The following is a 26,304-nucleotide window of genomic DNA, read 5'->3' on the forward strand; positions in this document are numbered from 1 at the left end:
CCATTGGCAGTGTTGTCACTCTGTCGCTGGTTACTTGAGTAAATCTGTGCTCTAAAAAAGATGCAACTCAATTAATTGTGACATCAGCAACATCAGCCACTTTCTAGCAGTACTATCAATTATGCTGGTGCCTGGATCACCGCCCTCAAAGTCCTTCACGTCCCGCCCATCAACGCCAACTCAACTCCTCTTCCAATCTGAAACTCCGTCTAAAGATTTCCCAGATTTCTAGATTGTTACAGCAGTAGAGTAGCCGCTTTCACGAAGACTTTTGTTATGGATCAGATCCACCAATTGAGCAATTATTATTTGGACCTGTGAGGGTGGAAGAGAATTTGTGCTGCAGGACTTCTCGGGGCATTCCCTTACCAGAAACTTTGTCTTTCTGGTCCACTGTGGGCTCGCCTGTTTGTGCTGAGAAAGCCAAAGGTTGGAAACCTTACTTCCACTCGCAATCCTCCACATCGCAATGTCCCTGCACGTCGGCAGGCACCAGACCCCTGCTTGTTCCACGCGGCAAATCTACCTCATAGAGGCACGTCTGGGATTAAACATGACCAGTAAGGGGACTCTCTGTCAGACCCATAACTGTGACATGAACCATTAAGGTTTTAAAAGTCAAAGGTGTAATTTTATATTTAACAAAGACCCCCTACATCCTGCATGGCCCTACAGCCTTCAAGACCAACAAGGCAGAGTCAACTAAGAGGCAGACTCTAAGGAGGGAGTTCCCTGTATAGTGCTTAACACAAGAGCCATCATTAAACATAAATATGAGTTTGCGGACTTTGACTCAACACAAACCTGATATGATCTTTCTAATGGAGACCTAGGCGGACAATCGCTCTGACCCACGTTTCAAAATTGCAATCCCAATGGGTTATAATATTGAAAGATTGGATCGAGTAGATAGAAAGGGAGGGAGTATTGCAATTGTCTATATTAATTCGATTAATGCAAACTTTCGGCCCATTTTCTACCTTGAGTGTGAGGCACTCAGTTTCAATTTGAAACTGAGTAACACATATGCGTTTTCAGAGATTATTGATATATCGACCACCAGGCCCCAAAGGAAAGTTTATCCAAAAGATCCATCACTGTATGGCATCATGTGCTGAATATCCTGTTTTCACGATTATGGGCAATTTCAATTTTCACTTAGAACTTTCAAATAACCAGGATTTGAATCACCTGGTGGACAATCTTAAGTGTTTTGACCTAAAGCAGTTAATAGAGGAACCTACCCACATAGCAAACCACACATTGGATGGAGTATTTACAAATTATCAGGATCTAAGAGTGAATAAGGTCCTACCCATAGTTTGGTCGGACCACAGGGCCTTCTTTTTCTCACTTAAGGTTCCCCCTAATAGTGGCCACGGCACAAATAGGGACAAAGGGTAGGATTCGGCCCCAAGCATTCTCTGTTTCCTGGGGAGACTGGGATTAGAGAAGAATCTACAGTAATTGCAGCTGCCACACTGGCATTCACCTGGACTCTATCTTATCTTTTTTGCTCCATTGGTTTTGTTTTCCCAATTTGTTCATCAGAGATTTTCGTCGCACAAGGTTTATCTCCTGAAAAAAACAGAAATGTCTCTAGTCCTGGTAGGTACCAAAATAAGCTAAACAAATACATACAGCCCTGTATATCCATATGGATCCTTTAGAAAGGAAGCGCGTTTCTGATATGTTCTCTCCCCGAGAGCGCTATGTGATAGTTTCTGTTTAGATCACAGCTCCAGTCTCCTAATGATGCTTTCACCTTTTGTTTCTTGGCAGATGACATGAAGTGGCAAAGGTTAAAGGTGAAAGGGGACGTTCCAGCAGGCTGCGCTGCTCACTCTGCTGCCAGTTGCGGGAAGCACATTTATATATTCGGTGGAATGGGTTCCATGGGGGCAATGAACACCATGTACAAGTACCACACAGGTGAGCCGCTAGCAGAAGTGCAGATTCAGCGGTACGCGCATGGCGGGTGGCCCTGTGAACGCCATGCACAGGTACCACAACGGTGAGAGCGCTGGAAAAAGTGCAGATACAGTGGGATACGCATGGTGGCTGTGAACACCATGTACAAGTACCACACAGGTGAGAGCGCTGGCAGAAGCGCAGATACAGCGGGACATGCAAGGGCGGCGGGGTTGTGAACAACACGTACAAATACCACAACGGTGAGAGCACTGGCAGAAGCGCAGATACAGCGGGATACCAAACTGCGGCGGGGCTGTGAACAAGTACCACAATAGTGAAAGTGCTGGCAGAAGCGCGGGGCTGTGAGCACCATGTACAAGTACCACAATAGTGAAAACTCTGACAGATAAAGCAGGACAGGCTAGGGCGGCGGGGTTGTGAACAACACGTACAAATACCACAACGGTGAGAGCACTGGCTGAAGCGCAGATAAAGCTGGCGGCGGGGCTGTGAACACCACGTACAAGTACTACAATGGTGAGAGCGCTGGCAGAAGCACGGATGCATGGGGGCTGTAAAAACCATGTACAGGTACCACACAGATCAGAGTGCTGGGAGAAGCGCGGATACAGCTGGACACGCATGGAGGCTGTGAACACCATATAGAGGTACCTCACACGTGAGAGTGCTGGGAGAAGCGCAGATACAGCGAGACACATATGGCGGCTGTGAACACTATATACAGATACCACAGAGGTGAGATTGCTGGGAGAAGTGCAGGTGTAGCGGGACACTGGTGAGAGCGCTGGCAGAAGCGTAGATACAGCGGGACACGCATGGGGGCTCTGAACACCATGTACAGGTACCACATAGGTGAATGTGCTGGCAGAAGCACAAATAAAGTGGTACACGTGACACATGACTCGGGCCTCATTAAGGAAATCTCATTACACCTTGATGCCTCCGTGGGTTAAATCCATGCAGCGCAATACAATCTCACCGCACTCCAGTGCCTGTAGACAGGTTGAAATTACCCCAACTTGGCCATTACATTCACACCATAGTCGGTGCTTTAAATGGACAGGTACTGTTCGGTCCTGGGTACCACCACTTTTTTAATTTGAAAGGGAGAGTGCCTGCACTTTGCAGCACTGCTGCAATACATTCAGTTATTGGTAGCATACTGGCACTTAGCAACATTGGACAGAGTGTTGAAACTTTTCAGACACTCACCCCCAGTCACAGATCTGGGTTTAATCCATTGTTATTTTGCTCACCACATCACCCCATCACCCCAGTTTGGACCCAGTCATATGCAAATCAATCTTGACCCTGCTCCCCATGGGAACACTCCAGCCCGAACTGCCAAACCAGGTCTTCCCTGGACCCGAAACAAACATCCTGGGACCGATTTCGGAGTATCACCCCTCATCAGTCAGGCTGGCTTGAATCCAGTGCAAAGTGTGCAAGGGACCCATGTCTGGGCATACCCTTAGCCACTTAGGGTGCACATAGCAACATCCCAAAATAAAATGATGGGCAGAGTGTTGAAACTTTTCAAACACTCACCCCCAGTCAGTGATCTGGGCTTAATCCATCGTTATTATGCTCACCACTTCACCCCAGTTTACACCCAGCCATATGCAAGTCAGACTTGACTGAGGGGTGAATGTTTGAAAAGTTTTAACACAACCACTTATTTTATTTTGTGATGTTGCAGAGTACCTGTGCGTATCTGCGCTGCTGCAGTACATTAAATGGGAGAGTACCAGCACGTATCAGGGCTGCTGCAGTACATTTAGTGGTAGAGTACCAGCACGTATTAGCGCTGCTGCAGTACATTTAAGGGGAGAGTACTGGCACGTAGCAGCGCTGCTGCAGTACATTTAGAAAAAAAAGAATTTTATTAAAGAAAAAGGCTTGTTACAAAAACAACACATTTGCAGTCTGGGTGGTTCATACAGTGGACTGTCTCTACCCTCTCCTAGAGCACATCGTACAATAACTAGACCGCAACCTTATCATACAACATCAAGAACCTCAGTGATGTTTTCTCTGGTCCGTGGCGGTGCACAAATCTCCCCTCTGCAAGTGTTCCACTGACCCCAGACATGTGTTCATTTGTTCGGGCATCCCCTGGATTCGTAGATAGATTTCTCAGTCACCATGCACCAATCCATATCGTTAGACCAGTCCACTATTTTTGGCAGGTTTGGAGCCCTCCAAAGCTGTGCGATATTTCGTTTAGCGATCATGAACCCATGCATCACCCTCAGTCGCTCTCTGGAGTTCAGGTCGGTAGGGTCCCAAATATTTAATAGTGCTAACTTTGTTACAATGAATCCGTTGCCCCAGGACCTCCTTCATACGGCCCACCACCCATTCCCAATACCCCTGGATCACCGCACACTCCCAGATAATATGAATAAACGTGCCAACCTGCCCACACTGCCTCGCACAGCCGCCCTCCGGGACATAACCCATGCGAACCAGCAAAGGTCCCGACAAATAGGATCTATGAAGCAGCCTAAGTTGGACCAGCCTGAGCCGGGAAGAAATGGCTACCTCTCGAGGGGAAGCGACCACCGCCCGCCATTCCTCGTCATCCAAACCTGCGACATCGTGGTCCCACCTAGCCAGCAGGCTGGTCAGAGGGTCCGCCATATATTAATGAGTTTTTTATGAACAAGGAAAATTGCCTTTTCCGGTAGATCACCATCAAGTATTCTATCCTTAAGCGGGGAGGAGTCGGGGAGATCGCTACCTCTAGGGAGAACTGCGAGCAATGCATGTCTAATTTGAAGATACCGAAAGTATTCCGATTTGGCAAGATCGTATTCCTGATGCAGTCAGGAAAAGGGCACCACATCCTGGAAATTCCCATTAGGTCCCACTTGGCAAAGCCCTTGGACGGGATCAACTTACCGAGTTGTTCGCTTTGCCATAGCAGCGTGGCTTGCATGAGTTTGCCCACCCAGCCCAGACTCCTGTTGGCCGCCTTCCATATAGCCACCGTGTGCTCTGTTTGGCCGGTGGGGACGGGCCGCAAGGGTCGCGCCTAGATCGCACCACCGAAACCGCCCCCCCTCCCCCGGGAGCAGCCATCTATCTATTTGGAAGGCTGGGTCGTTATGTGACCGATGTGTGCACTGGTTAATCGCTGCTAAGTGTGCCGCCCAGTAATATTTTTTTAATATCCAGGAGCCCTATACCCCCATCGAACCATCCGAGCGTAAGTGTATGAGTGGCGATACGTGGTGGTCTACCCTCCCACAAGAGATCTCGAACAACACCGTTGAGGTCTCTAAAATAAGTTGCTGGGACTGGAAGTGGAGTGTTTTGTAATGCGTATAAGAATCTGGAAAGGGACATCATCTTGAACAGGGCTGCGCTCCCCAAAAGTGTCAGCCGAAGCTACTTCCAATGGAGAATGTCGGCTTTAAAACACGGATGCAGCGTCCAGTGATACCACAACCGCATCCTCCCTAATTGTGTGTACCCTGCCCAGAACCCCGTGAAGCCTGCGCAGGTTAAGAGAAGTGTTTCTCGCTGGCATAAATCCCGATTGATTCGGATGGACCAGGCGTGGGAGGACCCTGAGCAAACGAGTGGCATGGATCTTCGCCAGGATTTTCGCTTCACCTTTAAGCAATGAGATGGGTCTATAAGATGAACATTTGTTAGCGGGTTTGCCCGCTTTGGGGATGATGACTATGTTTGCTAGCCTCTGATCCTCAGGTAGGATACCCCATTCCTTACTGTCACGAAACATGGCGACAAGTTTTGGCGCACTCTTGCTCGCTGTGATCTTGAACAATTCTATAGGTATGCCGTTAGGACCCGATGCCTTCCCTCCCCACAGGGCATGGATGGCCTTTTCTACTTCCTCCACCGCGATCTCAAGATCCAAATCCGTGCATTCCTCCTCAGTAAGGAGCAGCATCAAGATATCACGGAGGAGCGAAGCGGCATCTTCCTCAGAGTGCGTCGTGCGAGACGTGTAAAGTGCCTGGTAATATTGGCTGAACGTGTCCGCTATGTCTTGGGGCATAGTGAGAAGGGGAGGGGAGTCAGTCTCCAGTTCCACCACAACCTGCTGGGCCCTGTTTCTGCGGTACAACCAGACCAGCAGTTTGCCCGCCTTGTCTCCCACATCGTAGATCTTAGTGAGTGTGGCCCGATGGTATGCCTAAGTCGGAAAACTCCTTGACTTTTATGCATAGTTTCTGGCGTCCTTCTGCCATGTCGTTGGTTCGAACACCGCTTTCCAAGCCAAGGATCTCCTCCTCCCCGCACTCCATAGCGGCCCCTCTTTCCTTTCGGTGTCCTGCAATATGGGACAGAACCACTACCCGTATGACCACTTTGTAGGCCTCTCACAGCACCGTTGACGAGTCGATCAAACCGTCGTTTTCTTGAAAATAGAGATCCGACTTGTCTCTGGCAGAGGGATCTGTGAGATACCAAGAGTTGATTCTCCTACTTCCAAATGATATAGAATAGGCAAATGATCTGAGATTCCCCTGTCTCGGTGCTGAATGTCTCTAACCATATGGATTTGATGAGCGAGCGTCAGCACATAATCTATCCGGGACGTGCTACAGTGAGGCCCGGACAGGTGTGTTTATTAGTGATCAGATGGATGTAAGCCCCTCCATACGTCGACAAGGCCCATTGCGCCAAGAACACTATGGATACGCTTGCGAGAGGGCAGCAGATCCCTCTGGGGCCAACGGTCAAGCGAGTCAGAGACAATGGAATTAAAGTCGCCCCCAATCAATAACCTGCTGTCCGGTAAACCGATAAGATCACCAAGGTCAATAAAGGCTCGGGTATGCAGGCCCGGTGGTACATAGACCAAAACTAGGTTGAGAGTGCACCCTTCCCAAATCCCAGAGCTGGCTACAAATCTGCTCAGAGCATCATTGTGGACCGAGGGCACAGTCAGGGGGACCGATTTCCGGTCCAGGATGCCCCACCCCCTGTGAGCCGGAGCCAAAGGCCAAGTGTGCCACTAGATGGAAAGCCCAACGGGAAAGGGCTTTGCATGCATTGCCCAACAGATGCGTCTCCTTCACAAACCGGAGAGCCACTCCCCTTTTAATTTTGTCGCCCACCCCATTGACATTCCATGACATTAACTTAAGCTTATGTCTGGTAGCTGTACCCATTACTCCTCTCTAGAAGAAGACAAATCCGGAGGGAACCACCAGGAGCGACTCTCAAAGGGAGACTGTCCCAGGTGCCACAAACCATTCACAAAATTGTGCCCCAAAGACGAGGGACCTGCACCCGCCCATATGTAAAACCTGTAAATTGTGTCATGCCTACATAACAAAAAAAGTGCAACATACATTAAAACACCCCGCCCCCACCCAAGAAACCAGCCCCAAAAAATCCCCCTCCCTGCCTCCCTGATTGGCGGTGTCAGAACCTCCTGCCCACCCAAACTAGTAGAATCCCTATCGCCCACCCTTACCAAACTTGTGGGTGCGCTTGCCAACCAAGCACCCTTCTCAGCAACTAGCAACTGGTACTCCTATTTAACAAAGAATGAGATTGATTGGAAGTAGCTAATAAACCCCCCAGAAACATTTTGGGGACACTACACTGGGGCCAAAGATCGGTAAAAAAGTCACAAGAAGTCTGTTGCGGAGGAGTCCCCAACAAGGCCTTGTCTCAGTCCGAAAACATGGACAAGATCATAGGAACAGAGGGCAAAATTACGTTCAGTCCCCGGAAACAGGAGCAATCCCACCATCCCTAATGAACCCACATACAGGCCGGTCACTCAGGCCCACCAATCGCTGCCTCCTGCTCTTCAGGCGGGGTACTTCTGCCAGATAGGTATGTGCCCTCCTGCAGTCTCGCTCTCCGGACGCGATTGCTCCTCGGGCCAGCCATCAAGCCAGTCCCATGCCTCCTCAGGGGTGGCAAAAAACCAAGCGTTCCACTTTGATTCCACCCTCAGCTTGGCGGGGAAGAGCAAGGCATACTTCAGTTCCTCCTCACAAATGGCCTTTTTCACATCCAGGAAACTGCGGTGCTGGCGCTGTACCTTGAGGGGTGAAGTCCGGGAAGAAGGTGATGCGCTGTTCTGCAACGCCACCGGCGCCGCTGACCGAGCACATTGCAGGATGACATCTCGGTTCCGGAAGTTGAAGATTCTAGCCAGCAAGGGCCTTGGGGAGGCCCAGGCCTCGGCCGGCCACCTGGCACGTGATGAGCTCTTTCAACAGAAAAGAAATTGGAAAGGCCAGTCGGCTTTAGGTAGGTCGTGATCAGTTCTTCCACAAAGAGGTCCGCTGATGGCCCCTCTGCCCGCTCTAACACCCCAAGTATACGAACGTTATTGCCCCGGGAGCGCCCCTCGTAATCATCCAGCTGTGCCTCCAATTTCGCGGCGTGGGCCTACATGGCCTCCATCTTGCTTTGCAGGAAAGACATGTCCGAAATCAGGGAACTCGTCTTTATCTCAACGTCTTTCTACCGTGAGTTCATCGAGCGCATGTCCACCCGGATAAGGGACACCACCGAGGACACAGCATCAATCCGTGACTCCAAAGACGGACGCACCGTAGTATTGGCCTCCTTTATCTTCTGCAGCATTGGTTCCTTCTTCTTCCCGCCGTATTGCAGCTTCTCAGGCGTAGCAAGTCCCTCCTTCAAGTTTGCGCCGGGCCACCATCCCAGGCATACTTGGTCAACTTGGCCTGTACCGCTGCTTTAGAGCTGCGACCCCCGCATTGGCTCCCCAGACGTGGAGTACAGAGAACTAAGGGCAGAGAACTGATTTGTGCAGGCGGCATGCAGACTGGCCTGTCCCTCGTACCGCAGCAGGCCAGACCCGATGGAGCAACTTGGGTCAGGGAACACAGGCACCGGCAGCACACGTTGCCACCCCCTGCCGGAGCTCTAGATCGGTGTTGTCCGCAAAGCTCACCTATTTCAGGGCCCAAGACCAGCCGGGCCCGGCAATCCCATGTGGTGCCCGACGATAAGAGGACCCAACACCCCCAACAGTATCCAGCTGCTTGAGGTGGCTGCCACACAGTGCGTTTCCCCCGCAGTCCCACAAAGTGAAATCAGACCCAGGCACCCAGGGATCGCACCCAGCTATTTCAGCGTCGTCGAAGATGGCGGGATCCAAGTGGAGGGACCAACAGAGCAGTACTGGGGGCCGGGGCCCCAGAAGAGAAGCTACGCCACATGGGCAAAGTCACTCCTTGGGTGTCGAGCCACGTTCGGGAGAAGCTGAGGCTGCATCGCCTCCACACACAACTGATGGCGCCAGGGCCCTGCCCCAGGCGAGGGACACCGGGATCGTCACTCACCAGCATCGCTGACAGGTGCAGGCAGGGCCTCTCCACTGCCGGCGGTGATCAAGAAGTTCGGCCAACTCCAGGATCACGCCTTCCCTGTGTCTCTGGGTGCCTGCCACAGCTGCAGGCGCCGGAGCACACGTTCCAACAGGCCCCAGCATCAGGGAGCGTCGCGCGGACGTCGGAGCCCCATAGGATAGCCAAATCAAGGCCGCAGGCCCCGGCGCTGCGTAGGCCACGTCATCTGAGAGGTGGTGCTTCCTCGGGCCAGATACGCTGCCGGAGAGTTGTCCGCGATCTCCGAATGGAAAATCATGGGGATAGTCTCTTTAGGTCCCCAGGGTCGTCAGCTGCATTCCGGTGACTCATCGCACCAGCTGCTGGATCAGTACATATCGGATATTCTTTGAAACTGGCGCGCTCGGACGGAGCCGTCTCAAGAAGCGGCCATTTCCCCTGGCGGTTGACCATGCCCCCCGCTGCAGTACATTTAATGGGAAAGTACTGGCATGTAGCAGCCCTGCTGTAGGACATTTATTGGGAGAGTACCAGCACGTATCAGTGCTGGTGCAGTACATTTAATGGGAGACTACCAGCACGTATCAGCGCTGCTGTAATTCACTTAATGGGAGATGACTGACATTTCTCGGTAGCAAACCGATTCTGTTAAGAGTGAGTATGTGCACTTCCATATTTCCATTTAAAGCACTGGCCATAGTAATATGCAAACAGTGCTGCATGTTGTCAGCCAGTTGTTTGTTTACTCTGCTTGCAGGACCCCTTGACCCAAGTGTCTGTTATCCGGCCAACAAAAGTACCACCCTTACCTGATACTTAAAGAGACATTTCACCCTTCATGTCCAAAAGGCATGCTGTCCTCCAGGGAGGCAGGAGAGTCAATGTGGAAGATCCTCTAGTGGGGGCACAGGAATGCAATCCATTTGACACATATCTCCTTCTATTCAGGAAGATGTTACCCCCCACACTCCCCATGTTTGGTCGCAGTACACCCTGCTGCTCTGTCTGGGCCAAAACCAAATGTTATGTTCAAAGAGAAAAGAAGTATAATAATGGATAACTAGTAAGATAGCTCAGTGAGTTAAACACTCGCTGATGAGATCTATATCCATCCTGGGTGTCTGCGCTTTAAATGTTATGTTATGTGTATTTGTAAAGTGCACTGTCACCAGCGAGTGTATCCAAGCCTATCAGGCTAGGGCCAATTCAACCTTTCATCCTTACAGATTTGTAACGGGGAGGACCCGGATCCGCCTGGCTTACCTGTCTCCCCTCTTTTAAAACAGCACACAGGGGCCTGGGGAGACACAGATGTTCTCGGCGACACAGAACCGGAAGAGAGAGTGGTGAGCCCTGTTTCTTTAATTGGGCGGAGTTGGAACAGGATGACGTCACTTGGCACACCCCCTCATCACAGGTAAAGGCCGCCCAGGAAATCACACAGGTGTGTATTACACCCGGAGGCGACGGAGGTGAGAGAGACGGAAGGCGAGGTGAAGAGCAGGACGAGAACGGAGTCGAGTGGAGGCTGGAGACTAAGGAAGAGGAGAGGCGGGAGCAGCGGAGAGGAGACGAAAGCGGAGCGGAGCTGAGTCAGGAGGCGGAGAGGAGAGAACATCGGAGGACGGAGGCGGAGTGGAGAGAACATCGGAGGACGGAGGCGGAGAGGAGACCGGAGGCGAGAGAACATCGGACGACGGAGGCAGAGCGGAGCTCTGAAAGCGGAAGGTCCAGAGGAGCAGAACCCAGCAAGCCAGGAGGCCAACAGGAAGGCGCTTCGCCCAGCCACGCTTCAAGGGAAGTGTGGCTACCAGAGTGACAAGACGCCACGACATTGTGGAGGAAGAGGTCCGGACCACCAGTCCCAGAAGACAGCGGGACGAGCGGCGGAAAGCGACAGAGAAACTCCAGCAAAGACACACTGAGGATTCTGAAAGCCCCCTGCCCTACTACAGGAAAACCATACACCGAAAAAGGACCTTTAAGTTAATAAAACCTGCGTTACCCAAACTACCGGTGTCAGTAAGTCTATTCGAGGGGGAGGTGTCCTCGCCTACACCAGTGCCAATCAGTAAGGGCGAACCCGAAGCGCCACAAGTGGTGGAGAATGCGGGCACCTCGGTAACCATCTGGGATACAAAGATGGAGGAACTGCTTCAAAGACTGGTCAAGGGGCAGGAGCAGTTGGGGTGGGCGGTGGAACAACAGATCGCCACCGCTCAAGCAGATCGGGATAACTTCAGAGACACCGTGGTGAAAAGACTGGGAGAGCTACAACCAATAACAATCGATCAGGCAGGCAACGCAGTACGAGAGGTGAAACAGCACCTACCCATCCCCTCCGGGATTTCATTACAGAAGTATATCGCGGGGGACGATCCGGACGCATTCCTCGTCAATTTCGAGAGGGTCGCACTTGCTTGTTGATGGCCCTTAGAGAAATGGCCATTCTTTCTCGCCCCGCTGTTAACCGGGGAAGCCCAGGCTGCCTACCAGGTGGCCAATGGCAGCGGGCAGACCCCGTACGGACAGATAAAGAACATAATCCTCGATCATTTAGGTTTGGACGCAGAAGCGTACCGCGTCCGTTTCCACAAGGAGAGAGGGACCCCTGGAGAGAACCCGAAGACCTTGTTTTTCCGCCTGAAATCAGCGGCCGACAAATGGCTAACTCCCTCGCAGAGCACGAAGGAGGCAATAATGGATAAGATCTACCTGGAACAGTATCTCGAGGCGTTGCCCTACGGGACACAGAGGTGGTTAAGGCAACACTCCAACCTAACCACTGCACAAGCAATGGAAATGGCCTCTACATTTTCACGGGCACAACCCAGACTACACCCTACGGAGCCCGAGAGAAACACCAGAGCTCCCGTTCGGATAGAACGTAAAACACGACCCCCCCCCCGGTCTTCCTGGTCCCAGACTTCCGAACCCTGATGTTGCTCCTTTTAAAGGCCCTCAATGCTTCGACTGCGGATCCTGGGGCCACATCGCTAGATTCTGCCCACGGAAGAGGAATCAGGAAGAGCCCATGGAGGTCGGATATCTACCACGAGCCGTCATGTACTCAGCAGAGCTTGGAGGGGCCTACCAAGTGAGTGTCCTGGTGAACGGGATGACGGTCAAGGCTCTGCTAGACTCTGGGTGCAAACAATCGGTGATTCAGGGACGGTTTGTGTGTGTTCCCCAGGTAATGCCAGAGACGCTCGTTTATATTAAATGTGTTCACGGGGACATAAAGAGCTACCAGGTCGCTTACGTCCCCTTGGAGCTGGAAGGGGGGCGGCACATAGTGGTTAAGGTAGGGATCTTAGACAACCTCCCTGAAGAGCTCATTATCGGAACCGATAATCCCCACTTCCTAGACCTCTTCTCCGAAACCCTTAAAAACGGGAGTACAGGCCCAAAGAAAGTGCTCACAGCCCCTGATCCATGGGAGGGCGACCGCAGTTTTCAGTTCGCTCAAAGCAATGACTCCACCTTATTTAACGCATGGGAACAGGCCCATGCCGACCAGGATAACCCCAGCCCCAGGTACCCGCGTTTTCTGATACAAGACGAACTCCTATACAGACAAGGGAAACAAGGCGAACCCAAGCAACTCCTCGTTCCGGTTTGTTTCAGGGACCAAGTAATGTTCTACGCCCACACCCACCTCCTCGCAGGACACACAGGCAGCGAAAAAACCACCCAGAACATTCTACGAAACTTCTATTGGCCGGGTGTCTATCAGGACATCAAGACCCACTGCCAGACCTGTGACGTATGTCAACGCAAAAACGTACATTTACAAACGTTGCCTATCATTGGGACCCCGTTTGAGAGGGTGGCAATGGACCTTATCGGCCCACTACCTAAGACAAGGAGGGGAAACCAATATGCCCTGGTTATTGTGGATTATGCCACCAGATTCCCCAAAGCGTTTCCCTTGAAATCCCCCACATCCAAGAACATTGCGGAGAAATTCCTGGAACTCTTCTCACGGGTAGGGTTCCCGAAGGAGGTCCTTACCGACCAAGGCACTCCCTTTATGTCCCGAGTGATGAAAGAAGTGTGCCTCCTCCTGGACCTACATCAGATCAGGACATCGATTTATCACCCTCAGACGGATGGCCTCGTTGAACGCTATAACGGGACACTAAAGAGCATATTAAAGAAAATGCTCACAGCCAACAGAGCAGACTGGGACATGTTGCTACCCCTGGCACTATATGTTATTAGAGGCCAAACCCAAAGTAGTCTTGGCTGCTCTTCCTTTGAAATGCTGTACGGAAGACAGCCCCGAAGTCTCCTAGAGATGACAAAAGAATACTGGGAGACCGAACCATCCCGAGATACGAAAACGTTGCTTGAGTACAGCCAAAATCTCAAAAACCAGTTGGGGAAAATACGGGAACTGGCCTACTCCCAGCTAGAAAAGAGTCAAGTGAAGCAAAGAACACAGTATGACAAGGGGAAAAAGTGGAGAAGACTCGAGGTGAACGACTGGGCCCTAGTGTTGTTACCATCAACCACCAAGAGGTTTCATACTGAATGGCAAGGCCCTTACCAGGTCCTCGAAACCATCGGAAAAACAACATATCGGCTACGATTAACCGGAAGGAAAACCCAGATCTTCCACATTAACGTACTCAAGAAATGGCTGGGAGCCACCCCTCTTTCTGCCTATATACCACCCCTGCTAAAGAAAACAAACGGGAGACCACGATAGACCATCTCGTCATCAACGAAGAACTGTACCAGGAGCAACAAGAAGGGCACAGGGAGTCCTTCGTCGTTGCGCGTCCATCTTTTCCGACCTACCAGGGTCAACGAACCTGGCAGAACATCGAATCGAGACACCTAACGGGACCATTGTGAAACAGCGACCGTACAGAATACCTGCAGCTAAAAGAGAAGCCATAAGCCGAGAGGTGAGAGAAATGCTTAAACTAGGAGTGATACGCCCTTCTAGAAGCGAATGGTCCTCACCGATCGTGATGGTGCCCAAACCCGACGGGAGCAGGAGGTTCTGTATGGACTTCAGGGCCCTGAATGCGGTCTCCTCGTTCGATGCGTATCCCATTCCGAGAATCGACGAATTGATCGAGAAGTTAGGAGAAGCCCGATACATCAGCACACTTGACCTCACAAAAGGGTACTGGCAGGTGCCTCTGCGAGAAGAAGATCGCAAGAAAACCGCGTTTGCCACCCCTGACGGACTGTATGAATTCACAGTACTTCCCTTCGGATTGCACGGAGTCCCCGCGACGTTCCAACGATTGATGAATGAGGTACTCCGGGAACACCAGCAATACAGTTCAGCCTACTTGGACGATATTATCATCTTCAGCCCCGACTGGGAGACCCACCTCAGACACTTGGAAACCATCCTGCAACAGCTAACCGAAGCGGGTCTACACATCAATGCCCAGAAATCGAGGATCGGCTTTCAAAAAGTGAAGTACCTGGGGTACGTATTGGGGTATGGAGTCATCGAACCCCAAATTGAAAAGGTCCGAGCCATTGCTGACACCCCGTTTCCCACTAACCTCAGGGACATGCGGGCCTTCTTGGGGTTGGTGGGGTATTATCGTAGGTTCATACCCTCCTTCTCGGACATAGCAGCCCCACTCACCGATACCCTTAAAAAGCAGACCCCGAAATCTGGGTTTCAGAAACCAACCCCTGAGATGAGAAGGGCCTTCAAGACCCTAAAAGAAGTCATCAGCACCAGCCCGGTGCTCTCCTCCCCCGATTTCAACAAACCCTTCATTCTTCACACAGACGCCTCAGATTTCGGGATAGGGGCAGTGCTATCTCAGGTATCCACAGAGGGGATAGAGCACCCAATTCTGTTTATAAGCCGAAAATTGTTTCCCAGAGAGATGAAGTACCCCACGATTGAAAAAGAATGCCTGGCTATCAAATGGGCGATTGACAAGCTACGGTATTACCTGGAGGGACACCCATTTAAACTGTATACCGATCATGCCCCGCTACAATGGATGAGTCGCAATGCATCCAACAACCCAAGAGTGATGAGGTGGTTCCTTTCATTGCAACCATTTTCCTTCCAAGTACTGCACAGAAAAGGGAAGGACAACGCTAGCGCTGACTACCTCTCCCGGTATCCTCTCCCCGATCGGGAGAATCCAAGGGGGGAGGGGTGTAACGGGGAGGACCCGGATCCGCCTGGCTTACCTGTCTCCCCTCTTTTTAAACAGCACACAGGGGCCTGGAGAGACACAGATGTTCTCGGCGACACAGAACCGGAAGAGAGTGGTGAGCCCTGTTTCTTTAGTTGGGCGGAGTTGGAACAGGACGACGTCACTTGGCACACCCCCTCATCACAGGTAAAGGCCGCCCAGGAAATCACACAGGTGTGTATTACACCCGGAGGCGACGGAGGTGAGAGAGACGGAAGGCGAGGTGAAGAGGAGGACGAGAACGGAGTCGAGTGGAGGCTGGAGACTAAGGAAGAGGAGAGGCGGGAGCAGCGGAGAGGAGACGAAAGCGGAGCGGAGCTGAGTCAGGAGGCGGAGAGGAGAGAACATCGGAGGACGGAGGCGGAGTGGAGAGAACATCGGAGGACGGAGGCGGAGAGGAGACCGGAGGCGAGAGAACATCGGACGACGGAGGCAGAGCGGAGCTCTGAAAGCGGAAGGTCCAGAGGAGCAGAACCCAGCAAGCCAGGAGGCCAACAGGAAGGCGCTTCGCCCAGCCACGCTTCAAGGGAAGTGTGGCTACCAGAGTGACGAGACGCCACGACATTGTGGAGGAAGAGGTCCGGACCACCAGTCCCAGAAGACACCGGGACGAGCGGCGGAAAGCGACAGAGAAACGCCAGCAAAGACACACTGAGGATTCTGAAAGCCCCCTGCCCTACTACAGGAAAACCATACACCGAAAAAGGACCTTTAAGTTAATAAAACCTGCGTTACCCAAACTACCGGTGTCAGTAAGTCTATTCGAGGGGGAGGTGTCCTCGCCTACACCAGTGCCAATCAGTAAGGGCGAACCCGAAGCGCCACAAGATTATATTTAGCAATTAAGTACCCTTGATATAGAAAATAGTAAAATATGTTGCTTTCAACATAGTACATGTGGAACTACAACAATTTCAAAGTTTTCTGGCTAAATAGCTCATCTTTGCATTTGACAGGAAACGTATTAAATTAAGGCTAAAATCACACTGAACTTTCAGTTATTGGTAGGGTAAGCTACCTGATGGTGGAAAGCAGTATCATGTGGTGGGAAACACTTGAAGGCAGTTATCGCTCGATTTAGGGGCCTGAAGATAAAGGGTTGAGCGGTGTATGAGGAGGAGAAGAAGGTGGGCAAAGAAGAGCCTCCTTAAGAGGGACGGTCCAGTCCACTGCAAGATGGTGCTTAACCTCAACTTAAACAGTGGAAGCTGGGAGGACAGGACAACGAGCGCGGTAAGGGTGATGCCACCTTTTTCAACCTAATTTCCTGTCAAGTGATATGACAGGCTTGGGTGGTGGGGGGCCTGGAGCATTCAGAAGCTCGGGACTCCATGGTCCCAAGCTCTGCTCATAGCTTTCTTTCGTCCTTGAGACACATCTTACATCGCCATAAGGTCTTGAAAAAGGCTTTCCAAGGTGCTGAAGGCGCATGCGTTGGCACCTCCAATAGTTGTGGCTTTTGCAAGCTTGAGTAATGCACAGGGGAGGTTGAAGAAGAGTAGCCGCAGCAGATGTTTTTCACACACCTCAGACATCCCGCAGTGCTACTTGTACTTGGTCCCTCCAAGTTGGACAGGTCATTAATAAATCAGTCTTGCTAATAATGGATCAGCTGGCTGCATTAAAGATTGGGGTCTTGTCCCCTGCTGGTGTAAGATTGTTTCACTGCAGGTGTTCGCATCCCTCCTTTCCAGAAGCAAACCTGCTTCTGAAGCGGTGCTGTGCAGTACCTCTCTCCAAGCCACAGTGTAAGCAGCTGATTCTCATAAGGGGTAGGGCTGCATCCTGCCACCGTGTAAGCAGCTTATTCTCATAAGGGGTGGGGCTGCATCCTGCCACTGTGTAAGCAGCTGATTCTCATAAGGGGTGGGGCTGCATCCTGCCACTGTGTAAGCAGCTGATTCTCATAATGTGCAAGGTTGCATGTTGAATGCCCCACCAGGCACCCGCGATCCACTCTTTAAGTATCTGATTCTCATAAGGGTCAGGGCTGCATGCTGAACGCCCCATCAGGCACCCTCTGAGCCACCGTGTAAGCAGCTTTGCTCCAGTTTGGAAAAGCATCGCCTGGTAAATCAATCCAATCAACGAGAGAGATAAATTACTCTCTTAATGTCCGTATATATATATACACGCTGAGTCTTGGTGTATATTTCAATGCTTATTTAATATTCCTTTTTAGACAAAGCCAGCCAACGCGTTTCGTTCTGAAACAGAAATTCTTCAGGGCTGTAATGTTAAAAACACATAAAAGGACAAAATTGGTAATATACATAACGTGACACAGGTATGTATAAGCAGCTGGTTATCATAAGGTGCAGGGCTGCGTGCTGGATGACACCCCAGGCACACGACGACACATAGTGTAAGCAGATTCCCATAAGGGGCAGTTCAGCATGCTGAACGCCCCGCCACGCCACTCCAGGCATATATACCTGCCTCCTGTTAGCTGCTCTGTGTGTGTATGTGACCTAGCACCCAGTACTGGGTCCTGTTTACAGATGCTGTCCTTTATGCACTTGTGTATTAGTAAGGCTTGGCGATCAACTTTTCACTATAAGAAAGCCTGAACGATTGGTGCTGTCAACCAGCGAAGGAGGCCTAAAATGTATGTGGTAATGCGGGTGCAGACCTCTGTTGCACACACAGAACAGGTGCAACAAAGAAGTTAGCAGTGCAAGCTTCAGACAACACACGGAATAGATCCCACATGAGCCTCAGCAGTGCAAGCTTCCCTCACACTTCCCTCTCTCACACACACTCACTGTCATTCTCACTTTCTCATGCTCTGCTCTGAAATGGACAGGCGCTCTCTGGTACTAAGTACCTGCACTTTAATTTGAAAGGGAAAGTACCTGGACTCCTCAGCAGGGGTAGAAATACATTTATTCTATTTTCAAGAGTAAACAGGTACTCTGGACAGTGAATACCAGTACTTCTACATTTTGTTTAAAGCACTGCTCATACAGCCTTTCTCAGTAGGACATAGTGGTACTCACTGCACTCTTAGTGGCCCCTGGTGGCAGTGTAGAGCCGAGGTGGTGACTTTAAGACTCGGAGGGACCATCTTGGCAGGTGCTGCGGAGGGCGGCCATATCCTGGGGTCTTGCAACTGCACATGAAGGGGGTAGGGCACAGGCAGTGAGTTTTGGTGCTTTGGGAGGTGGGGGCAGAGGCAGGAGAAATAAAGATTCCACTGGAAGTAAGGCACTTGTGATGCAGTAACAGGCCAGGTCTCTCTTCTGTGATTCACCCCAGAAGCTGCTGCAGCCACAGTTCTCTGGGTCCGCTTTCGAAATGAAACTGTCCACCAATCCTGGTGCCATTCCCACGGTCCGTGGGGTATTATTCTGGGTCAGTGGTGGTCACTGAGCTTCAGGCAGAAGCTGCCACCCATTAAAGAAGCAGAATTTGTTTTTAGATACTGGAGACTAGTGCAGAATGAACTCTGGTGGGGAGCAGGCCAAAGGCAGGGGACAAAGCACCATAAGGGGCAGAGGTGCCAATGGACGGTGCCAAAAGTGGTGATTTCTGTACCAGCCTTGCAGTCTGCATCTGCTGAAAGCAATTCACTGTGCTATACTGCTGTAACACAATGCTTGGAGGACAGTCTTGAAAGATGGGCACAGGTTTTGGAAATAGACAGGAAGGTAGGTCAGAAGGGTACAGCGCTTTGGCTCACCTCCATGCCTAGGACACTCTGTGTCACACAGAACTACAATATGCACTACATAAACAACAATAATGCATAAGCCACAAAGGGTTTTCTGAAACATGGCCACTGTAGCATATTGATGGTATACGCACTAGGAGGCTCATGGTTCAGGGGCAGACTCTGAACAGTAACTACGCCATATGCGGGGAGGTGTTAAGAGTGTGGTTAATGTTGAGTATGAGATAATGTGCAGTTATGCTGAAGAATAAAGGGGGGTTTGACTTCAGCTCACATGTGGCGTAATAAATCTGCATGCTCCAGGGTTGGGGTAGACACTACATCTCATGACAAGGGTGGGATATGTGCCCTAAAGAAAACAAGGCTGTTCTCCCTTAGAATTTGCAATAGTGGGGGAAACTGCTTATGCGTGCCACGTGTGCCTCAATTCAAGGCAAAGCAGTCTGCGACTGGTACTTGTGGAATCTGAAAGAAACAGGTTAGTATTAGATTCCTTACCTTAGAATATCCCCAGGTGTCAGACTGGATCCGGAACTTTTTGCGTGGCAGTACCCTTGCGCGTCGGTAGGCGTCGTCTGCGGCTCCGCGTCCGTCGTTGGCGCCGGGATGACGTCGCCGGAGTACTTAGACGCCGCCCTCACGCACTGACGTCAGTTCTTTTTTCCGCGCCAGCAAGCGCCGATCCGGAAAAAGTTGTACCCTAGTCAATTTTTGACTAACTTTTTCGATCCTTTTTGATCATCTTTCGAGTCTCTCGACTCTGATGGTGCCGGTGGGGATTCCCGGGTTCAAACCCAGCGTCGATTGCAACCGACTGATGTCGGTTACGGACCCCCATCACCAGTGTCTTCACTGTCTGGGCCCAGACCACGACACAAGTCCTGCTCCGACTGCCGGGCCCTGACGTCTAAAGGTAGACGGGAGCGGTCTCACAAACGACTTGAGCTCCGGCAGTCAGCCCCGTGCCGCTCGAGGTCCCGGTCCGGAAGGAGGTTGAGGGACCGGTCGCGGGGCCGTAGTCGCCACAGTTCCGGGAGTCGTCATCAGTCTTCGGGCTCGAAGTCCTCAGGTAAGAGGCACAAGAAGTCGAAGAGACGACATCGCTCTGGGCAGCACGCGACACCGGAGGAGATCGAGGCCTCCCTCTCGGCCATGAGGTCGCTCACTCCTCCATCGGGTTCCGCGGCGCCTTCGGGCCAAGCAGCCCCGACTGGGTCCCCCAGCGGGCCGGGTGCTTCGGCCCCGGCGCCGTCGGGTGCTTTGGCTCCGACGCCATTGGCGACTTCGGTCCCGACGCCGCAGGGCCCCGCCGGATCCGGGTTGCCCCTGGACAACCTCGCCGGCGCCGGCCCCCATGGTGTCGCCCCCGGTGCCGTCCCAGGACGATGCCGTCCCCGGTCCTACCATCGATTCTGGTCCGGCGCCAGAGCGGCGCCGCTCTCGACGCTGATGGGAGACTTTTACTTCTACGACCCGGCCCCGTCCTTTGAGCCCGAGTATCAGGCGATGGGTGACGAGGGGGACTGGGAGGGGTCCGAGGACCCCCTGACACGTGAGTGTCAGTCTTTTCAGGACTGGACAGTGGTTTTGTCTCCCCTCCTACCGTGGCTACGGAGGAGGGGGCTGTCTATAGGGTGGTGCTGACGCGGGCTGCCAAGGCCTTGGGCCTTGAGCTCCCAGTCCCGGCCGTGAGGACTAACCTCCTCACAGAGGTCCTTAAACCGCAGACAAGCTCGGCCGAGCCTCTGCTGCCTTTTAATGAGGCCTTGTTGGACGTTCTTCTGGGTACTTGGTCCAAGCCTGCTACAGGTCAGCCTGTAGATAGGAACGTGGCCGGGTGACCCTTGCTTCCTGTCCACCCACCCCACTCCCGAGAGCCTGGTTATCCAGGCCTCTAACTCCCAGACCGCATTCCCGTCGGCTCCCCCCGATCGGGAATCCAAGAGGTATGAGCAATACAGGAAGAAGGTATTCTCCTCCCTGAGTTTGGGATTGCGGTCAGTCAACACCGCATGCCTCTTGGGCCATTACACCCACTCTCTGTGGGACACGGTCGCGGACGTGCTACAACAATGTCCGGAGGTGGTCCGGGCTAAACTCGCCCAAGCCCTTGCGGAGGGTCGAGATGCGGCACGGTATTCCATCCGGTGTGGGTTGGATACCACGGACTCACTGGGCAGAGCGATGGCAACGATGGTGGCGATTCGTCGCCACGCCTGATTGAGGTCCGCCAACTTTTCGGCTGATGTCCAAAACACCCTTATGGACATGGCGACAAGGCAGACCATGTGCTTGAGCACTTTAAGGACTCCAGGGCTACGGCAAAGTCCTTGGGCCTCTCGGTCCCGCGCCAGCAAACGGCTGCCTTTTGCCCCTTTCGGGGCAAAGGAAGTGGCGCCCCCACCCGCCCTGCCAGCCACGGGCCGAAGACTACCATCCAGCGCGGTGGCGGATGTGAAACCGCTGTGGTGGCGGTCGGGGATAACAGCGAGGACAGTCCACACCTACCCCTGCAGCATCCTCCTCAAAACCCTCCTAGTCCGTGCTTTCAGGCCCATGTGACGCCAGTGGGGGGCAGGGTCTACCATCACTAACACCACTGGCGCACTGTCACATCGGACAGGTGGGTGCTGCAAATCGTCCGAAGGGGCTACTCCCTCCCCTTCGAGGCGTCCCCTCCAGCCATGCCACCGCAGTACCACAGCGTGTCGTCGGATCACTTGAAGCTTCTACAAGAGGAAGTTACGGCCCTCTTGGCCAAGGGGGCCATCGAGTGCGTTCCTGGGCCAGACGTAGGGTGTGGTTGTTACTCCCACTACTTTCTGGTATCCAAGAAGGGCAAAGGGGGCCTACGCCCTATCTTGGCCCATGAAGAACACCATGGTGTCTTAGCCCCCAAAAGAGCCCTACGAGGTCGATTGTGATTCCCTCAACTAAATTACCAAGTTGACAAGGAGCTGAAAATGTGCCACATTTGCAATTGCTAGTCTACTAAGGTGATGAAACACCCAGTGACAATGTATAACATTCCTGCTCATCTGGAAGAGAGTTGCAGTTGACTTCTTTGGACCTTTAGGAAATGGACACAATCTCATGGTAGTCATTGATGAATATTCACATTTACTTTTGGTGGAACACCTATCTTCGACAACCCATGACAAGGTCATAAAGCCACTTGATGACATCTTTGTAAGAAGGGCATTCCTGAAATTCTCAAATCTGATAGTGGCCCAGCATTTAACAGCAAAGAGTTTAACCGCTTCCGTGCGGCGCCGATTCCGCCCCTGTGCTGGACATTCCAAAACAGGGTGGGGTCATGACGGAACCATTCCATCATCAGCACAGCTCAGCCGTGACTGATGACGGAATGGTTCCGTCACAAGCATCGAAGGGGTTAAAGAGTTCCTTGTCCAACTCAATGTCAAACACCAAAAGAGTACACCTGTCTTGCCCCAAGCCAATGGTGTAGTTAAACGATTCATGGATAGCCTCAAAATATTCATCCAACGAGTGTTCATGAAAGAAATTGATCTTAACCAAGACTGAGTATTCGGTAGACCGAAATGAAGATGGAAAACTGACTCTTTTTGCCACTGATCCTCTGCAGGTTATGGCGTGCAAGGGACATATGATAACAGCACATTGTCCTGGAGAATCCATCACTCGGGTCACATCACATTTCAGACACCTACTGCAACACTTTTGAAGTCCTGAAACCATGCGTGAAGCACCCCTGCCACCAGGTCTAGCTCAAGCACCTGGACATATGTCACCATTGTCCGATCAGGGTGCGCCTGGGGGCAAACTTTGAACAAGAGCTACGTCATATGCGTGGGAGGTGCATGGGTGTGGTTAATGTTGAGTGTGAGATAATGTGTACTGTGTGATTGTATGCTGAAGAATAAAGAGGTGTTTGACTACAGCTTCTGTGTGGCCTAATTCATCTGCATGCTCCTGGGCTGAGGAAGATGCTAAAGCCTTGATGAAGCGGAGTGCCTGAAGCAGGGCCAACTCCTCCAGAGAAAACAAGTAACAGCAGGTTGGAAAGCCCCTGATCGTGATGGTAATGCTGACGATTAGGATGGTGGGTGCTAGTCACTTAAGGCTTTCACTTTACTAACTTTGATCTTTCAGTCTTCCGCCGAAACAGTGCCATTTACAGGGCATCAAACAGGTTATGTGGAATGTGAAAACACTGGCGTAACGAAAAGTGAGGGGGCCTCCCTGCACGGTACTTAGTGAGGTCCCCTCCGGGCTCAATCAGGAGCTCTCCGGCCACAGTGCAGTGCCGAGGGGGCCCCTTGGAGCTAGAGGCCCCCCGCATCGCGGGGGCTGCGTGGGCCTGTGTTACACCCCTGTGTGAATAGTTATGAAATCTTACCTTTCGAGATCCTTTCACTTTTTTCAGTTTATTCTTGTGAACATGCAGGCCACTAAAAGATAGTTTGTTTCTTTTGCTTTTCCCCAATTGTAGAAGATCAGTCCTGGACCCTATTAAAGTTTGACTCCCCATTGCCACGAGAGAGGTTAGACCACTCAATGTGCATCATTCCGTGGAGAGTCCGTACAGATCCTACGCATACAACAGGGGACCACGATAAAGGCGAAGACGAGGGCTGCAAAACAGTCTATGTGAAAGATGGCGGTGACAATCAAAGCAAAGAAGGCCCTGGCCACAAGGAAGCAGCATCTGTACAGCTGTGCCTCATATTTGGTGGCATGAGCACTGAAGGAGAACTTTATAGTGATTGTTGTGTCGCCATGTTGGAGCTGTGAATATCAGTATTTCTGTAAATAAATGACATTTTGTTTAATAAAATATCAATATATTAAAAGAATATTTAAGATTTACAAGTAAAAATGTTTTAATATGCTGAATGCCTTACTCCTGCTAGTTACATTCGGTTTATTTGTGAACTCTCGTTTAAAATGTAATTGGTGGGGTGACTGTGGATAGATTGCCCTCATCGAAGGCACCTCCCCAAAGCATTCAAGATAGATCTGAAGAAAGCCGCCTGGATCCATCTCCCCATCATCTGCAATGTCAATGCAACAATCTGAATATGCACAATTACAAGATCATAATAATGACAATCATCTCCTGCTTGACTATCTGTACCTCAAGTCTTTATTATCCATTTAAAGTTTATTATACAGCACTATGTTTGCCTTCTCCTTCATGTAGACCGTCAATCTTATCACCTCCTCCAACAGACAGTACAAAGCAGACCTAAGGTTTATCGGTTTCTTTTTTGCATCTCTTTGACTAATATTCATGAACTTATGGTTCAGATGCTCCAAGAAAGTTCTCCCTTTGCAGTACTAAAGTTCTCTGACTGATCATTGAGTGCATATATAGTCTTTTCATATTTGTCCTTCTTCATCATTGCCATGTGTCATTCAGGACGATACAAAAGGGGATGATGGACGGAGCGTTTGAACAAATCAAACACTCACCCCCAGTCAACTGATCTGGGTTTAATCCATCACCATTCTTTAGTTCACTCAGCCACCCCAGTTCAGAGCCAATCAGTCTGACCCTGTGCCTTATGGGAACAGTCCAGCCCGAACTGCCAAGCCATGTCTTCCCTGGACCGGAAACAAGCATCCTGGGACCGGTTTCAGATTCATAATCCTCATCAGCCAGGCTATCTTGAATCCAGTGGCCAAGTGAACAAGGGACTCACGTCTGAGTATACCCTGCCACACTTAGGTCGAACAAAGTGATACAAAAGGGTATGATGGACGGAGCGTTTGAACAAATCAAACACTCACCCCCAGTCAACTGATCTGGGTTTAATCCATCACCATTCTTTAGTTCACTCAGCCACCCCAGTTCAGACATGGCTATATGCAAATCAGTCTGACCCTGTGCCTTATGGGAACAGTCCAGCCCGAACTGCCAAGCCATGTCTTCCCTGGACCGGAAACAAGCATCCTGGGACCGGTTTCGGATTCATAATCCTCATCAGCCAGGCTATCTTGAATCCAGTGGCCAAGTGAACCAGGGACTCACGTCTGAGTATACCCTGCCACACTTAGGGCGAACAAAGCGATACAAAAGGGGATGATGGATGGAGCGTTTGAACAAATCAAACACTCACCCCCAGTCAACTGATCTGGGTTTAATCCATCACCATTCTTTAGTTCACTCAGCCACCCCAGTTCAGACATGGCTATATGCAAATCAGTCTGACCCTGTGCCTTATGGGAACAGTCCAGCCCGAACTGCCAAGCCATGTCTTCCCTGGACCGGAAACAAGCATCCTGGGACCGGTTTCGGATTCATAATCCTCATCAGCCAGGCTATCTTGAATCCAGTGGCCAAGTGAACAAGGGACTCACGTCTGAGTATACCCTGCCACACTTAGGGCGAACAAAGCGATACAAAAGGGGATGATGGACGGAGCGTTTGAACAAATCAAACACTCACCCTCAGTCAACTGATCTGGGTTTAATCCATCACCATTCTTTAGTTCACTCAGCCACCCCAGTTCAGACATGGCTATATGCAAATCAGTCTGACCCTGTGCCTTATGGGAACAGTCCAGCCCGAACTGCCAAGCCATGTCTTCCCTGGACCGGAAACAAGCATCCTGGGACCGGTTTCGGATTCCCACTACGGCGCCTTAGTTTATTCCAAGAGATTCTTACAGACTTATTCCTCCATATAAATGAAGTAATGTCACTTTGCATCTTTGCTATCATTTTCTTCTCAAAGTAAAGTGGTAAACTGTTGAAAATAAAGGTCAATTTAGGCAGGATGGACATCTTGACCAGATTCGAGCGGCCTAAGAGCGTCAATGGGAGATGTCTCCAAGAATTCATTAAGTTCCTGCAGTCTTTGGCTACCTGGGTAAAATTTATGTGGGCAATCTGGTTGATATCATTTAAAATTTTAATACCTAAATATCTCATATTGTCACAGGGTTGTACTGGTAATGTCGTATTAGTAATGTTCCATACCATTACCTCGGTTTTTGTGGCGTTGATTTCATACCACGCAGGTTTTACAACGAAAGTCGTTACAACGACTTTCGCTGGAAGGTGCTCTAGGATAGAGAATAGTTTAGTTTACTATCCAACACCTTCTCTACTATCCACGGGGACTGGAGTTGGAATAGTAAATTAAACTATTCACTTTCCAGCGCCCCCCAACGCAAGTCGTTGTTACGACTTGTGTTGT

General features: G+C 51.1%; 1 protein-coding gene across 2 annotated transcripts in view; it reads left to right on the top strand.

Annotated features, from left to right (window-relative positions):
* RABEPK (Rab9 effector protein with kelch motifs) overlaps positions 1-23,958 on the top strand; it is a 55,829-nt gene extending 31,871 nt beyond the window's left edge. For both annotated transcript variants that reach the window (XM_078646062.1, XM_078646063.1), the window contains 2 exons: positions 1,783-1,932; positions 23,593-23,958. In XM_078646062.1, coding sequence (XP_078502188.1) covers positions 1,783-1,932; positions 23,593-23,894 — 452 coding nt within the window. In that variant the 3' untranslated portion in view covers positions 23,895-23,958. The remainder of the gene's footprint in view (positions 1-1,782; positions 1,933-23,592) is intronic.
* The last annotated feature ends 2,346 nt before the right edge of the window (positions 23,959-26,304 follow it).

Source organism: Lissotriton helveticus, chromosome 5_1 (assembly GCF_964261635.1).
Source record: "Lissotriton helveticus chromosome 5_1, aLisHel1.1, whole genome shotgun sequence".
NCBI lineage: Eukaryota > Metazoa > Chordata > Amphibia > Caudata > Salamandridae > Lissotriton > Lissotriton helveticus.